The sequence below is a fragment of the Acanthopagrus latus genome, chromosome 4 (assembly GCF_904848185.1).
Source record: "Acanthopagrus latus isolate v.2019 chromosome 4, fAcaLat1.1, whole genome shotgun sequence".
NCBI classification, from domain to species: Eukaryota; Metazoa; Chordata; class Actinopteri; order Spariformes; family Sparidae; genus Acanthopagrus; species Acanthopagrus latus.
Window position 1 is genome coordinate 32,529,438 of NC_051042.1, and position 17,466 is coordinate 32,546,903.

The 17,466-nt window shown below is 44.9% G+C and overlaps 1 protein-coding gene across 5 annotated transcripts; it reads right to left on the reverse strand.

Annotated features, from left to right (window-relative positions):
* Positions 1-3,107: 3,107 nt before the first annotated feature.
* Positions 3,108-17,247, reverse strand: phka2 (phosphorylase kinase, alpha 2 (liver)). 5 transcript variants are annotated; one of them, XM_037096228.1, is made up of 33 exons: positions 16,922-17,246; positions 16,741-16,830; positions 15,719-15,877; positions 15,060-15,107; positions 14,603-14,771; positions 14,318-14,400; positions 13,929-14,009; positions 13,696-13,794; positions 13,463-13,609; positions 13,323-13,376; positions 12,964-13,086; positions 12,777-12,872; positions 11,860-11,967; positions 11,672-11,750; positions 11,311-11,445; positions 11,019-11,128; positions 10,771-10,915; positions 10,379-10,457; positions 10,135-10,289; positions 9,881-10,051; positions 9,644-9,753; positions 9,103-9,260; positions 8,837-8,999; positions 8,541-8,620; positions 8,286-8,364; positions 8,080-8,209; positions 7,900-8,001; positions 7,627-7,745; positions 7,504-7,527; positions 6,597-6,650; positions 5,676-5,909; positions 5,387-5,587; positions 3,108-4,876 (listed from the first exon to the last, which is right to left on the reverse strand). In XM_037096228.1, exons 2-33 carry the CDS (start codon positions 16,816-16,818, stop codon positions 4,703-4,705), a joined length of 3,747 nt encoding a protein of 1,248 aa, XP_036952123.1. In that variant the 5' UTR covers positions 16,819-16,830; positions 16,922-17,246; the 3' UTR covers positions 3,108-4,702. The 5 variants fall into 5 exon arrangements, with proteins under 5 accessions (XP_036952123.1, XP_036952124.1, XP_036952125.1 ...); XM_037096229.1 differs by having other exon boundaries at positions 4,703-4,876; positions 9,103-9,239; XM_037096230.1 differs by lacking the exon at positions 7,504-7,527 and having other exon boundaries at positions 4,703-4,876.
* Positions 17,248-17,466: the final 219 nt, after the last annotated feature.

Below are 17,466 nucleotides of genomic sequence, written 5' to 3' on the forward strand. Positions count from 1 at the left end.
CCCCGGCAACGACCGCGCTGTGAGCAGTGACCGCAGGGCAGGGGGCGGAGCTGTCAGGTGAGAAGCCTGTCAAGTAACACACACACACACACACACACACACATGGATGTAGGTATCAGGGTAAACACCTACATTGAAAACACACACACACAATCAATCTATACATGCATTTATTGATACAAAGACACACACACACACACACACACAGAGCCATGATACACACTTTGTTGTGTCTTGACACTTGATCACCAGGATCAAAGCGTCTAAAGGCCAGACGGCGTGAACTCGAGCGCCGCACATCAAACACACAGTTATTTTTCAAACCTCGTCCTCGGTGGCGGATACGAGCCCGGACAGGCCCCCCCCCCCTGACAGCCTCTGGTCTATAATCATCCCTCCAGCTGTTTATACCCAGGCATTTGACCTCTGACCTCTGATACATAATGACACTCAGCCACGCTACAGTTCAGCGGTAGGTGCAGAGAATAATGAGTGATGTTGTTTAGCACATAAATGCTACCATGATTTTCCTATTTTTCCCCCCCAAAACAAAACTTGCATGTTTTATGGATGGTGATTATTTGAGGATGCAGCACTCAAGAGTTTTGGATGTCTCACCTGGTTGGAATTCATGAGGTGAGGGCCGAGACTCCAGAGAGGATCACCTGCTGCGACTTAGCTCCCTCTGCTGGTGGAAAGGTGGAGAAGTCACTCAGCACAGAACTGACATGAATTAATTTCTGTTCACTCACTATAAACACACACAAGCTGCAGTGATCAGTGAACACAACGCTCTGTGCTTCTTCATCATTATTCATGTCTTGATTTTTGATATCAAGGGATTGTGTAACGCCTTCTTCTTCTTCTTCTTCTTCTTCTTCTGTCTCACTCGTTCTTTCGTGTATACGTCGGGCGCTCACATAAGGCTTGTTAGAGTTTATTAAAGACGTCATATTATATTAATTTCCAGGTGCATACTCTTATCTGGGGAGTCCTGGTAGAACAGCTCTACATACTTTTAAGTTTTTCTCATATGGTGCATTTCTGCAGCTTCACTTTCCAGGCTGCGTCTTGAACACTCACACTGTTTTAGCGACAGAGTGACACATCTCGCCTCTGTTCAGTCTTTGATCACAGTTGCACATGTGCAGTTACTCAAAGGGCCAATCAGGATGTAGCCAATCATGTCAAGCAAGGTAGTGTGATCTAAAATAACTATATATCTGCTGACTAACTGAGTGTATATATTTTATAATAAATATATAAATTTATATATTTATATAACGCCTGTTACATGGTGATGCACAGAAGTCCAAACCAGGTGTTTCAGGCAGTGCAGGAGCAGAGTTTTCTGTGAGCAACTCCCTTTGATGTGGACTTTGTTCACTTCACAGACCTTTAAAATGCCCAAAATGCTTCATTACACAATAAAGAAAAGGAACAAAACCCAAAAAGCAAAATACGACCTCTTTAAGACAGATGTGATCTGCGCTGTTCTTTCACTTTTCCTCATTTTTCAGATGCAGAAATGAAAAAAAATGGTCTTATAGTTGCATTCTACTGCTGATTCCATATTGAGTCATACTGAATTAAATCTGAGAAGAAGACTGTCGCTACTTTTATGTATTATTTGAGTGTTTATCGTAGATAATATTTGGCTGTTTTTAATCATTTTTGGTGGATATTCAGCAGTTATTGGGCTGGAAAACAAATCGATCCAACCTGGTAAACCGGCTCCTGATCCAGATTTGTTGGCATTAGTTGTACAGGGAAGAGACACAAATAGTAAGTATTTAAAATTCCCCAGTTTCCAGTCTTTATGCTAAGCTTGGCTAACCGACAGCTGATGATCACCTCATATTAATTTATTTCATCTGATTATATTTAGATGGACATATTGCAGCAGTTAGTGTGTTGTATTAATCATCCTTGAACTTGAGTTTCGGTGCTACAGTTCAGGACTGGGGTTGTAATAGTTTCTTACAGATGCCGTCAGAGTGGAGTAAAGCTGCAGAGCTCAGGCTGGAGGCCGGGATACTGCAGGCAGGTGCAGGGGAGGCTCACAGTGCGGGTCCTGGGTCTTTGTACCAACTCCCTGCAGGCAAACTGTCCGTGGCAGCAGAGCTTCAATGGACAGACACGGGAACAGGAAGAGATGTAGACGATAAAGTTGGTCGTTTGAAGTGGTTCAGCTCAGAGGCTCAGACATAAAGGCACACAGCTTTCTCACTCACACCACAACAGATGAGAGGCGGCGGTCCAGTTTCTGCATGATAATCCTCGTGGAAATCAAGGGTCCTTCATCACTACAGAGACAGTTTGTTTTGCTTGAGCGACCGTCACTGTGGGCAGGATGTCAGACGTCAGGTACTGATCATGAGATCTCCTCGTCCAGAGCTCGACGCTACAAATTCTGCTTCCCCACCGGAGTGAGGAGGATTGTCCAGAGAGAGACCTCGCTGCTCCACAAACACCTTCTCCTGTAGTTTGATTATGTCATTGTGGATGTCGGCCATCATTAGCAGACAGGAGGAAGTCAAAGGAAGCCAGGTGGTCCCAGCAGACAGAGGAGAAACTGAGGAACTGATGCACATATAATGCTCCACCATCTTGTTTTAATATGGTTCTATTTACATGAAAATAAAATGAAATCAGAGAAGAAAACCTGACATGTATCCTGCATGTACAGAGCTGTTTTTTGTTCTCTCGGTCAGCTCTGGAGGAGAGAGGCGGGTGCAGAGCCAGACCTGCTGGAGGAATAAACACCTGGAGTCACATCAGATTACTGACATGAAGAGAGATCAGAGATGAATTTAAAACACCAGTTTATCAACCTGACTGCAGCAGCAGGGGGAAGAAGATGGAAGAAACCTCAGGAAGAACCACGGAGGAGGAATCTCTCTCCCAGGAAGACATAACATATATGTTTCATGTCCTGGTGGAATTGTGCCTGACGAAACTCTTTGCAACAGAGGTTTTCATCTCGTCGGCCACTTCTTTCAGTTTGATCCTCAGTTTGGGTTTTGGACTGAGACATCAGAGCTCCTCCTGCAGCTGCAAACTAAGTGATGTGTTGCAAACGGTAAACAAATAAATGAGAAGTGACCATCGTTAGTCAAATGATTTTATTATAGTGTATGAACACATTTTGAAAGGTGACCTAACATGATATATTATGTCAGTAAAATAATCTTTCTCTATTTTTTAAAATATATTAAATGCAAATATCTTTAGGGTTAGTTTTAAAATATATCAACATTTAAACAACATCAACATTACTCTCTTTTCAGACTTACAAAAACCATGTTCAACATACTCAGCCTGGTCTGTCTTTACATAAACATCATGCGTGATGTATCCTTATAAAACACGTACGTAGAACAGAACCAAACACACCAGAAATAAATCTTCTCTTCACGTAAACGAACAAACCCTCCACATGTTGAGGTTCATGCTAAATGTTGATTCATCATTAGGGACATTCATATGCAGACGGATAAATTAATTTACACACACACACACACACACACACAACACAGACGTACAAACATCAAGAAAACTATTATTCTCGTTCAAAGTCCAAGTTAACACAGGCAAGTTTCATCAACACTGACTCTATTATTAAGAGCCTGGAAGCTACCAGAGGAAACATCTCTGTCAAATCATATGCACAAATTCTCCGTCATCCAGGTCGTGGCAGATCGAGGTGCTGTATCGTAGACAACTGGACGTGCTTCAGTTTGTGCATCATCCACAACAGTAAAACTAATTGTTGCAGCTCTAAACGTATTGCAACAAAGACAGGATATTCTTGATGATGGATTAATTGTTTTACTCATTTTTCAAGCAAAAATGTCAAGTATTGTCCGGTTCCAGCTTCTTATTTTGAGGATTTGCTGCTTTTCTTTGTCATTTATGACAGCGACCCTGCACATGCCAGAAATATGTCTCCAAATACAAGTTCTGTGAACTACAGTCGGCCAACAGCACCAGGATCTTCCTACTACATCTAGTCGTAGTTTACAGTGTGCAAGCCAGCGTGCTTTCCTGGTTGTTCTGACCCACAATCCTCTGCCAAGCAAGAAGAGGCATCACATCCGTCGCACAAATATAAAGAAGCAGACAGCAGAATAACTGTCACGGCAATGACACAAAGAACAGTATGCACTTTGTTACGTCAGTGATTTTGACCGCAGATTCTTTGGTTTTTGGACTGCTGGTTCGACAAAACATTTTAAATGTTTAACAGATGAAATTTATCGATTCGTGACAAAACAATCAGCAAAATATTCCCTCTGATAGCTGCCAGGCTCGGTAGAACTACAACACACGACATGTTAAAAATACAAGACAGGCAACTGTTGATATTCTCACACGACACCGAGAACACAGACGTTCTTATATCTTTGCAAATGAAAATGTATATTTAGACCTGTAGACCTGCAGACATGCATTTCAGCATGTTGAATAAATAAGTTCACAGTCCAGACTCATAATGAAAAAATAAATTCTTATGCAGTGGTTTGCAACGAGCTGCCGAGGCTGTGATGTTACATCAGTATATGAGAGCGTATTGGAGAGTAAATACTTACAAGCACCACATGAACCGTATGAGCTGACGAGGAGAAGCGCGGCCGCCTTCACCTTCTGGTATAAAAACGTGCTTCTGTCGGGAGCAGCGACACTCATCGGTCCGCTTTCTTCACTGCATCATGCAGCTGGAACTTGGCAGGAAGTCCTGGACATACGTGACCGTCGCCTTGGACAGGTAGGTCATGGTGCCGTAGCTGCCACTGGGGGCGCTATCGTAGAAAAAGTTGCAGATTCCGGTCGCCGGGTCCTTCTCGAGGAAATAATCACTGGCACTGAGGGATTTCTGGGGATGAAGAAGTACAACAGAGTAAGCCTCAGAGAAATGACATGAATATCAGGATGCACAGCGCCGTACTGCTGTCTGACTTCCTGTCCGACTCGACCTGCTCTGTTCAGATTGACCCGGCTGCGGCCCGCTTCTGTCACAAACAGACTCGTTCTGCACCGTCTAAAAGCTTTACGACCTTATCGCCCTGGAGATGGGAATCTGGGTGACGCAGTTTTTCCAGATCCATGACGTGATTTGACATATTTTTTAAGGTCACATTTAAATTTAAGGAGTGGTGTCTGGAAGTGACGCTGGAGGATAATGGAAAGCTATCTGTGTCATCCTTCAAGTGTTTAATTACCTCTGGGCGCCTCGTGTGGGCCGTGATGGAGAAACAAAAGAATCCATCCTGCTTTTGACTACAATGATTGAAACTGTAAAGCTCACTTCAATAAATTTTCCATTTGGATCTGAACTCAAGACGCCCCTGACGAGTAAGACGGTACCTCACGCTGCTAGCAGTACCTGGTCACTGAGGAAGAGGTCGTTGGCCAGATGCAGGATGCGGTCCACGTGAATAATGCCACCGATGCTGTCCACGTCCACATCAGCTACCAGACCCAGAACCATCATGGTCTCCACTAGCAGCTGCCGGTACTCCGGCTGAGGGACGTGGTTCAGGACGGACTCCACCTGCACCGCAAACTTGATCTCTCTTGCTGTCATCTACACACAACAAAAACAAACACACAATTACACACACATGTGAATCCACACACACACACACACACAGAGGGAGTCAGCGAGACGCTACCTCTCTCGTGGTCGAAGACGGCAACACGTATCCGTCGATGGAGAGGCCGTGACACTTCTGCAGGATCTTCCACACCTTCTGGTAGAAGCCCACCGGCACTCTGTTGATGGCTCCATCCAGCCTGCGTCTCCTCAGCCACTGGCCCTGCCTCTCCTCCCAGTGCAGCTGGCCGTCTCCCAGACCGGAGCCCAGGGGGGACAGCATGCCGCTGGGGGTGGAGGGGCTGCTGCAACGCTGCGGTGGGAGATCAGGGAGAAGCAAATGACGTGGAGCACTTCTGATTTTCAACCTTATCTCCATGTAATGTAAATATATCAGTCAGTGTGTCAGTAATGTCTGCAGGACGCTATCATGAGAGTATCAAGAAGATTCAGAGGTTAATAAGGTTGAAATATTGACTGTAGTTGACGTCTCACTCTCTCTCACACAAACACTTCTAACACATTTAATCATGCAGACTGACATCATGCTCATGCTTAATCATATTTGTTACCAAAAGATATTTCAGCAGATGTATTAAAGGATAAGTCTGGTGTTACTAATTCTGAATAGACAGAACAATATATCATTTGGTTTATAGCCACAGCTTGATGTTATTCCTCCAGGAATTATTCTCCACTTGCACAGCGCAGCATGACGTTTATCTGCTTCCAGAGTCTGTAGTTATCTCTGTGCTAAAACTTGCTAGCAGGACACATTTATTAATTGGTTTTGCACTTTTTGAGAGATTTGTTGACAGTAATGAAAAGGCAAAGTAACAGCAGCCTTATCCTTGAATGCAGCAAGATGAATGGATCATTCTAAATGACTAAAAAATGTTTTTAGGATGACTTTGCTCAGTTTATACGTAAATTCTAACTACGGCAACCCTGAGGAGGACAAACCGAGTCATTGAGAAGCAGATGAGGTGAAATGGTTTACCGTGGAGCGAGGAGAGGTGACATTGCTACTCAAGGACAGACCGCCGCTGAAGATCTACACGTGGATATGGATGACAGATGACAAGAGAACAGTTTGAGATGGTTCTTCAGACTACAGCCACGATGATGCTGCAGGAAAGTGAAGAGTGGAGTTCACACTACATGAAAAGATCCATGGAGGAACGACCAGACAGATGACGACAACAAGAGTGACGAGGTTTGTTTACCTACAAGCAGCTTCGTCAGGTTCTGGTTTGGTTTAAAAGCTTTTGAATTTGAAGGAAAGTTACATTAATGTTACTTTCTCCTACAATTACTACATGATACCTGGATGGAAGAGAAGCAAAGCATGCTCGCCTGCTGGTAACGCAATGAAGTGACAGTCGCTGCGGCTATGGAAGACACCGTGGCTGAAGAAACATTAAGAGCCAGCGGTTGGTTGATGAGCAGGGAGCTCGTTACAGAAACATCTCCTGACTGCTTCTGATTCACAGAAAATTATTCCTATTACAGAAATCCTGCCTGTAACTGAGTTGATTCTTTAATCCCACTTGTCATGAGTGCATCTGCCTGTATCGTGTTGTCCAGTGTCCAAACTGTCCATGATAGTTCAAGCTAACAGGCTAAAATTTGTGCTAACTTCTCCAGGAGGCTAACACTGATGTTTCTCCAGCATGTTCATGTTGTTCCTCATCTTCATTGTGAGAACATTTTGACAGATATTTTGAATTTAAGACACTTCTGCAACAGTGATTTTAGTAAACGCAGTTCTCAGTGTCATCCTAAAATAAATTATATCAGACTTCAGGAAGTTTATGTAATGAGGTCCCTGGATTTAGCCGGCGGTTCAGACGCTCAGATTGAGGTTAGAAACAGTCGCATGCTAGATATCATCAAACCCAACATACACTGAGAGGCCGAGAGTCATCCAGCTGCAACCGAAAAGCAAGAACACTGTTATTCTGTTCTCAGATCAACTGAAAGCATGAACACAAAGATTATCATCCAGTTCATTTTGCTGCGCCTCCCACCTGCTTGATCTCACTCTTCAGCTTGTGAATTCCTGTGCGTTCGGTCTTGGTGGCTCCCGTGTGGCCTATTTCATGGATGGAGATGGCGGGACTGGTGGCTGTCGACTGGATTGGGCGCACTGAGAAACAGAGAAATCACAACTTGGATGTGATCGTCGAAACTGAACAGGTTGTTGTAAGTCACAGAAGAAGCAGCTCTGTGATCGGCGAGTCAACAACACTGCTAGCGACTTTGTAAAGACAAGAAGAACCAGAGAGAAGAAGAAAACTCACTGCTCCTCTCCACACCAAACTCTTTGCCACTGAGGATGTGATGCAGCAGGCTCTTCATGCCGAACGGACTCAGGCTCATCAAACTCTCAGACGCCTCCTCTCCTACAAACACGTTGGAGTATTTGTCATTCGCACTCTGCAGGTCAGTGTGTGTGCATGTTCACAGCTGTGTGTTCCTACCGGAGCAGTGGAGGCTGCGAGCCAGCTCGGTGGCCATCACCTGCATGATGAGTCCGATCCTGAGCCGGAGCATGTCCCCGAACAGAGCCGGCTGGGAGCGCACGTACATGGCTAGATAGACCATTATTTCCTACGTGACAAACACACAGCTGTTAGATAAGTGTGTGACAAAGTCCTGTTGGAAGTCCCAGAGGTGAAAGGTTTACCTGAGTGAGCACAGCGATACTGATGTCCTGACCGCTGGCTTCATAGATGAGAGTGTTCAGCTCCTCAGGAGGAAGAGGACTGAGAAGAAACAGTGAGGAGGAAGAGTTGGTTTACTCTGTGGACTCCAGACGGATGGCATATCACCAGAGTAACCGCTAACTGTAGCTACCATTAGCAGGTTGACTCAGTTAACTGTGAACAGCTGATGGCTAATTGATTAATCGCTGAAGCTCGGGACAATAACGACATCTTACACTGTGATGACTCTTTCCCTGGGTTCAGGAGGGAGGCCGACCGTCAGCTGCTTGTGATGGGAAATCAGATCCGTGCAGGCCTGAAGGAAAGACAAATACAGAAATGATCTAATAACTTACTGAATCTGATTCAGGAGGGATTCAGCATGTTGACCAGAGATTACTGAGTACAGAATTCAGACAGCATGTTAATTAGTGGAGCAGCGAGCAGGATTTTCTGATGCTGATAATGAACTTGTGAGTGTCTGTAAACAGCCGCTGAGCCTCCCTGATGTCTGCCGTGACTTCACACTGACCTCAGCGAGGACCTCCACCCTCTTGCGAAGTATTCCAGAGATGTATCTGATGAGTCCCCACTCTTTGCTGGCGCCCGCTTGTACATACAGCTCCTCCAGAAGGGAGCGCACGCTGACCCCGCCCTGCCCGGGACCTGACAACTCCACCGGCCAATCAGCTCCTCTGGTCATCGGAAGAAAACACAGGTTCAACCAGGTATGAAAGTCACAAAGCGTATCACAGCTGACTTATTAGAGTACTGACAATAAGCTCTGCATGTGCGTACTTCATTACGTAGAGGATGTAGAGGATGTCGGCCTGGTCCTGCAGCGTCGGACACTCTCTCAGCTGCCTCACCAACGCTGCAAAGTCCGTGTTGCCATGAGAGTCTCGAGGAAGGTGCAGATCAGCAGCACTGTGGGGCTTCAGAGGGATTTCAGTGATCTGTGTATTAGTTTGAACAGCCAGGGTAACGTATATGTAATCATTATTAACAACAAATTGAGACTGAGATGTCAAACTAGAACACCAACATATTAAAAAGGTCGAAGCAGCCACAGATACTACAGTCAAGAACCGCAAGGAGGCGAAGAGGGAGAGAAATTCCCCAGACTTCATTATAAAATCGCACAATTTTGTGAGTTTTTGAGTTTGGAGAAACTAATCAACTTCAGAAAATGCTGCCTGTGACAAATTATTAATTATTATGACCCTCCTGTAAATTCGGCATGTGCTACACATTAAGATCTACGCAGACCGTCCCTTCCAGTTTCCCTCATAGGATCTTAGTTTGGAGTGTCGAGTTCAAGCGTCCACGTTGCGCCTACCTTCTGCTGCTTCACCTGTGGGCTGTGCTGAGGCTGGGGAACGTCGAGGAGGTTCAGAGACCTGCGGTGTTTGCTCTTAACAGGAGTCACAGGTAGATACATTGAAGACTCTGAAACAAACACACAAATTAAAACGACGTATGACAAAACGAAACAGTTTTCAGGTAAAAAAAGGTTTGTTTAGTTTTATGAAAATACAAAATCATGTCTGGGGGAAGTGTCCACTGTTCAACTCACTGGGCATGTTCAGGCCCTGGACCTGGGCCATGAAAGACAGGATGTCTCTGGTGGTGTGTTCAGCACTGAAGACGTGGTGCTGCCCGCTCTGGATGGGAGGAAGATGGCACTTGGTGGTGGTGCTGTGGAGGAGCTGGGTGAGGTACCGGTCAAACATGTCTTTGGAGCCCTCTGGAATTAAACACACTATGTTATTTATAGTTCCACTCGATTCTGACTGAGAAGACACACTTCGTTAGTTCATCACTAACTACCTGAGGGCATACACTTGTTATATTCCTCTCCATATTCATCATTATCGTCATCGTCATCGTCCTCCAGCAGGTCGTCGTCGTTCTTTTCATCCAGGAAGCTGAGGCGAGTGTGGAACGACGTGCTCTGGACACCGGAGAGGTCCGACATCTGAACCCTGCAGGAACAAAACACTGAGATGTGAAGTTACGTTACAGACACACTCCGGTTTTATTCACGCTATAACAGTAGGATGTCCTCGGTCACCTCGCTCCCGCAAAATAACCATCCTGTAGTTTCCTGAGGGTTGCCAGGATACACGAGTCGACCGCATCTCCATCTTCAACTGGACAGAGGAAGAAAATAAAGTATGTGAAGTGCAGTAACAAAATAGAGCTCTACGTAATGAACATGAAATGTAATCTAGAGTGTTTTCAACACCTTTCACACCGTTACAAAAAAACAAAAGTTTGCACTTTCATCATGTCTAAATTATCCCTGGATCATATGTTGGATCAGTGTTCTGTAAGAAGCTGGACTGAAAAATGCTGTTTAAAATGACATTACAGTAAGTTTCACATATCAGTGAGCTGTGGTACTGCTGAGGTAAACATGTAGACACGTAGACCTGTGATAAATGAGGTAACGAGCCTTATTACCCAGCATGCTGCGGGTGATGGGGAAAGTGAGCGTGGGCCGTCCTGTCATCCTCCAGCAGGAGGAGAGATACGCCAGCTCTGTCCGCAACATCTCCACGATCATCTGGTTGTCCAGTGCCAGATAGAAGTGGTGCTGATCCAGAAACTGTTCAGAGAGCACAGAGAAGAAGAACAAAAGAGATCAACCAAAGTATTAATCAGTGGAACCCTTCATACCTTCATCAACATCTCAGTGCTACCAGTTTTACCTGCGGGGTGAAGATATACGAGCGATTTCTGATCTCGTAGAATTTGGATGTTCCCAGAACACCGATGTGTCTGTAGGGTCGCCCGCTCAGATTCAGCTTCTTGCAGTTTCCTGCAGAAATGAAACAAGATGTTACTTTAAATATGAAACAGACAGCCGGGTGTTGTAGTGCCTGACATGGTCTTAGACTCATTGGCAGTTTTCCTCGGTCTTGTCTTGGTCTGGGTTTAGGTGGTGTCTTGACTAAAACACACACACACACCTGTACACTGAGGAAAAGCGAGCTTGTTTACCCAGTCTGACATAGACGTGGCTCAGGATGCGAGCAGGCATCACCCTGATGGGCAGAACCTCCGACATCGTCTGGACCGAGATCCCGTGATCGCTCAACAACTCCTGGATCTCCTCCGACTCTGCGAGAACACAAACTGACACACACAAAAGAAAAACATTAGATCCTGCTTTTATTTAATGAAATCTGTGTATAAAACAATTCTAATATGTCAGTGGACTCCATGTGTTTCCATGATATTGGGGATATCACAAGCAAAAGGTTTTGTACAAAGAAAGCTAGCTAATTTCTGGGATTTAATCTGTGTTTTAATCCAACTATAAATCTAATATTTCCCTCTAATCTCAGGATCGATCACTGACCTTGCACCACAACATCCGGCTTGAAGTTTGTAGAGAATCTCCTGTTGAGAGGATCGATCTCTCCTGGAGCTAAGAAACCCTTCAAACACAAACAAAAAGAGAGACAGAGACAGAGAAGGTGAGCTGCTGTAGACGGAGACGATGGCAGAGGTGAGCTAACGTTACAGGTGGAAAACCTGGTGACCCACCTCGGCCAGGAGACAGCTCAGGATGTAGAGCGACTGTCCCCACATGTGAGGCAGCTGCCCCATGGCCACCCTGTCCACTGAGTGAGGGCTGCTGTACTCCTCCTCCACCTGTAGGGGGCACACACACCTGGTTCTTATGTGGATTACAGTCCTGAGTCACAGGAAGCAACTGAACAGGTACAGATGTTCAGGTAAATAATTAAGGAAATGGATGATTAATACACAATATATGTCACTTCTGGTTTTAATGTTCTTATAAGAGTCTTTTTTCTTTAAATATTTGTTTATTCTGCTTGTTTTGTTCTTTTTTTTCTATTTTGCTCTGTTGTATTTCAACACCTTGAACAGACAACTGCAAATATAAAATACACTACTGGATAATTAACTTATTACCACATGTTTTATTAATATGCACTCCTCCCTCACAACTAAACTTAATCGAACCAAAACTAAGACTAAACCAAACTAAAATGGAACTTAACTTATTAACCTAAACTAAACTAAAACTAATTAAACCAAAACTAGACTAAAAACTAAAATAAAACTACACAAACTAAACTAAAACTTAAGTAAACCAAGTTAAAACTCATCTTAACTAAACTAAATTTGAACTTAAATTTAAACTAAACTAAATTAACTCAATTAAACTCAGCTTCATTAAACTAAAACTAAACTAAAACTGAACTAAACCAAGTTAAAACTCATCTTAACTTAACTAAACTAAAGAATATAACTCAACTGTAAAACTTGAAGCTGCCCCTGAATAAGAAGAAAACGTGCAGCCTTAAAATAGAAAAACAAACATTTGGAGAGATAAGAACGAGTCCTGTCAGCGTCGGGAAACACGTCAGACTGGTTTGTAGGTTTTATCAGAACCAGCGCAGAGAAGGTGAACAGAACATCTGCTATATTTATACCTTGTCATGTGGCACGGCATAAAGTTCAGGCAACAGTTTGATGCCGTTCTTCCCTCGGATCAAAATCCCCTCCAGAGCCTCGCGGTACTCCTGCACCTGAGACGAGCAACGATTCGATCAACATCCTCTCAGAGTGAGAGGTGAGAAGAAGAGACAGCACACAGAGCAGTGATTCTGGTTTTATTACCTGCACCTGATCTCCAGCAAATATCCCGTCCAGGATGAGATAAGTCCAGAACACGGGCCACTCGCATTCGATGTTCTCAAACAGTTTGAGCTCTGCAGGATCGTAGTGCAGCCGGGACGGATCCTAATGAGGAAACACAGAAGTTAACCGTCCAGGTCCAATTATACAAAACACGACTGTCTTCAACCAGAGCTGAAATGTTTTGTTGGTTAATCGATCAGTAATATAACGTACGACTGAAGTCTTAGCTTCCAGTTATGTCTTATCTTAGATTTTATTTTGAAATGCTACAAATTGTTCCACAGATCTCCTTTAACACAGATCAGGATGTTAGATTCTCAATAAGAAGACCATCTCACCTCTTTAGGGCATTTATATCCGTCCCTGATGAAGCGGCAGCAGCCATAGCGACCCTGAGGATCCACAGAAGGGTTTACATTTGAACGTGCTGATATGTCGGTCACGTGTGATCTATGTTTGTCCTGCTCTCAGATCGTACCTGCAGCTTGCTTATGATTTCCGACTTGGTGATGGCCACCAGGTCTCCGTCCTCAACCGCGAAAGCAGGGAAGGAAATGACCGACAGGAGGCCGGCGTCTATCTCCTTCGAGGTTGAAGCTCGCGGCAGTATGGAGCACAGGATGGACTGAGGGAAAACACACGGACATGCTGAGCAGGAGGACAGTGAGCGGAGGGCGATGCAGAGGTGTCTGAAGGTGAAGCTGACGATACCTGACAGCGCTCCACCTCATCGGGCAAAACGTGGATGACTGACTTCGGCCCTCCGTGAGCACCGAAGAGATCCAGCTCGTCTATGGCCTCCAGAGCCGCCTGTGAACCGGCCCGACACACACAGATCAACACACACGTCCATGAACCTGAACACGTCTGATACAACACCTTCTTCTCTTCTCTTTAATGTCCAGTTTAGTTTAAATACTGACATTAATAGGTTAAATCTGTACCTTAGCGATTCCGACAGAGCTGCCATTGAGCTCGGGGATGCCCTGGTTGGTCTTGTCACCTCGCTCCCACATCCCATAATCCTTCAGGAGGAGAGAGGTCATGACATAATTCATCAGCAGAGTCTCCAGTTTCTACAATATCTGATCACTGACAATCAAAATGGCTCTCCATTCATTCAGCATCTTCAGAACCATCGACTTCAAGACTGAGGCCAAAATATCTAAATCATATCAGCCATAAAAATACAACAGTTGTCTCACATTTACAGCAGCACTGCCGACCTTCTGTAAACAGACGTTAACGTGCGAGTTCCTCTTTAGCTTTTACTCTCCTGTATGTTCCTGTTTTTGTATACAACTCTCTCAAACCTCCGGACGATGTTACTCACCGCCACTTTGTACGCAGCCTCGATGTAGAAGACCAGGTTCTGGATGAAGGCGACCTCGTCCAGGTTCGAGATGATCCGAAGACCTGCGCGACGACGTGACACTCAGCGACCGACTCATTTGTTTGTCAAGGAACACAAAGTCACCTTTAACTAGCTAATACAAATACTTTGTTTTAGTCACGTCTGTTAATTAGTTTTCCTGAAATACCAAATAAGTAAGTCAGAAAGTTGTTGGCGTCTTTAAACTAAACATCCTCTGAACACCTCTCTGCATCACTGCCGTACCTGAGGCCGTCATCTGTGCCAGCATCAGCAGGTAAATCGAGGTGGCGTCCACCTGCAGATGACCCCACTGGTCGTCCCCGACAACCGTGGCACAGGTGGGAGTATCGTATTTGGCATGCAGACAGTCCTGCGTACTCTGGGTGTGTTTGAACTTCTCCACCTTCGCTACCTGGATGCACGACACAACACACACACACACACACACACGTCAGTGTTTGACCAAAAAGGCAGGATTAGCATGAAAACTCAGTTTTTGTGAACTCTTTTTGAGAAAATAAGAAAAGAAAGACGAGATACGATAAAAGGATGTTGCAGTGACACGGAGAACCAAGAACCAGGAACTTTCCTCAGACTACAGTCGCACCATCAGAGTCTATAATCGCTGCACCCCTGACCAGGATATGAAGTTTATATTACATGCAGTGAGACTCTATGTGAGCACACAGGTGTGTCTTACCTGTCTCATCATGCACTGCAGCAGTCCCTGCATCAGCTTCACCACACTCTGCCAACAGACGACAAGAGCTCCGTCAGTCAATCATAAAAAACGACCACAGAACTTCACTTTAATCCAGATTATCTATTTTTATGAGAAGTGGAAATCACAAATAACAGAAACACTGTATTCAATCATATTTGTATCTTTACTTCCCTTTTTTAAGAATAAAGAATTAAAGACCTATGAATGATGTTTGCTTTTCAGAAGGTTTTCATTTTGACAATGACTTTAATATCTTACACAACTGATTGGTTGGTTATCTTCTCTCATGTGAATGTTTTCTGACAGTGAGATGATTTCTGTCTGATCAACAATCAATCAGTCAAGAGAGAAAATACTTCCAGCACTGAATAGATTATTATACCAGGTCGGATCTGTCAGTTTCATGACACTTTATGTTCCATCCTGCTCTTCAGTGTGCTGCTTTCTTTTCATGTCATATTTGCCTACATTTGCATGAACTGGTCAGTGAGATGCAGGACTTCTCTAAATATTTAACCCAGCAGGTTGAACAAACAGGCTCTGCTGTACACATTAACCCTCTGTCTCACACACACACACACACACACACACACACACACACACACACACACACACACACACACACACACACACACCTGCTCCAGCTCGTAGGCCTTGGCCTTGTCTTCGTCGCGGTCCGCGTTCTTGCGGTAGGCCATGCCGAGCGCCCACACAGCCAGGACGCTGTACACGTTATCCCTCACCCAGGCATCCTTCTTCTGGGCGCTGGCCGGCAGGAGTCCTGTCACCGGGTTCTGGAACACACAAAGACTCTGTTCATTCACCAGCTGCCAGAGATGGTCGGACAATAAATACAAATATTTAGAAATGATCTATGTTGTTAGACTATGCCATGAGTGACTCGTGTTTCTTGTGTGTCCTGGATGTGGATTTGCTGCCAAGGAAGGCTTTTGTTTAGAGCTGCAGACAATAACAGTTCAATTACTGATTCATCTGCAAAATCTAAGGACTTGATTTAAAAACACTGCTTGGTGCATTAATAACCGATCACATGCTTTGTGCAGAGAGCTGACCCTGTGGTTTCTATCAGCTGGGTCACAGTTTTAAACGTGGACAGCTGCTCAACGAGCCTCATCATGAACTCGAGCACGGAGAGATAAAGGTGCATAGCTTCCCCTGGTCCTCAGCCTATCGCAGCCGCTGAACTTTGCCTTGTTTGTTTCCATGCAGCTCAATCCAGCTGAACCTGAACCTGAACAGGACACACAGCATCTGCATGTCCGACATATTATCTGCAGGAGAACGTGGAGGATGACTGATCGATCGCAAAGACTCAAAAATCACACAAATCCACTGCATGCAAAAAAAATCTATGTAATCTAAAAATGTATTCCCCAAAACAGAATGCACCTTTAAACCAGCTAAAGGCAGCTACAGGTAGCAGCAGTTAGCGGTTACACCTCTGATACACTGCCCCCTGTTTGCTTGGAGTGTGAATCTGACTTTTGCACCTTTAAACAATAATATCTTTACTGTTCCTCAAGTCTCCAGATCTGCCTTTAAGTCCATCATGATGCATAATGTTCATGAATGCATCACTTGTAGTATTTCCACTCTGTGGTCCAGCTGCAGCCTGTGTGTGGGGGTCTGGACTCACCTGGTGGCGCAGGATCGTCTCTTGGACCAGCCGGGCATATCCATCCAGCCTCACACCTGAGTTACTGCGGCTCCTCATCCTCACTGATCACTGCAACAACACACAACACACAACATGACAACACTTGAAGCTCGGTTGTACAAATCAAACACAACATTAAACCTACATGTCGTGAACTCACCATGCACTGAGACATCCGTGCAGTCCTGCAGAGGCAGCTCTGCTACAGCCTGCTAGCCGAGTAGCATCCAGCTGTTGGTGACGACATTCACCGCTGAAGTCGCAGCCTGTGTCCACACACATACACACATACACACACACACACACACACACACACACACACACAGCTGTTGCCAAAGTGTGTGTGACGTGCAGTCCAGGATTTACAGGTGACACCACAGTTTCACAGAGAGGCTCAGAGGACGTTCACGTCCATCCTGAGGGAGAAAAACAACACAGGATGTTCCTGCAGTTCAGGTGTTCAGCCGGCAGGGGGCGACAGAGCGGCGAGACTCCGGCAGACACACGTCAACAGGAGGTCACAGGAAAAAAGACACGAAGAAGAAAACAACAGCCAATAGAAGAAGAGAGCCAGAAATACATATAGAGGGAGTTCAGAGGGACTTTTTTTTTTTTTACTTTTAAAGGCGCATTCTGTAGATTTGGAGAAGAGAAACATCATTATTGACTGATTTTAGTCCTTTCTATATTGTTTCTTTTCTCTCT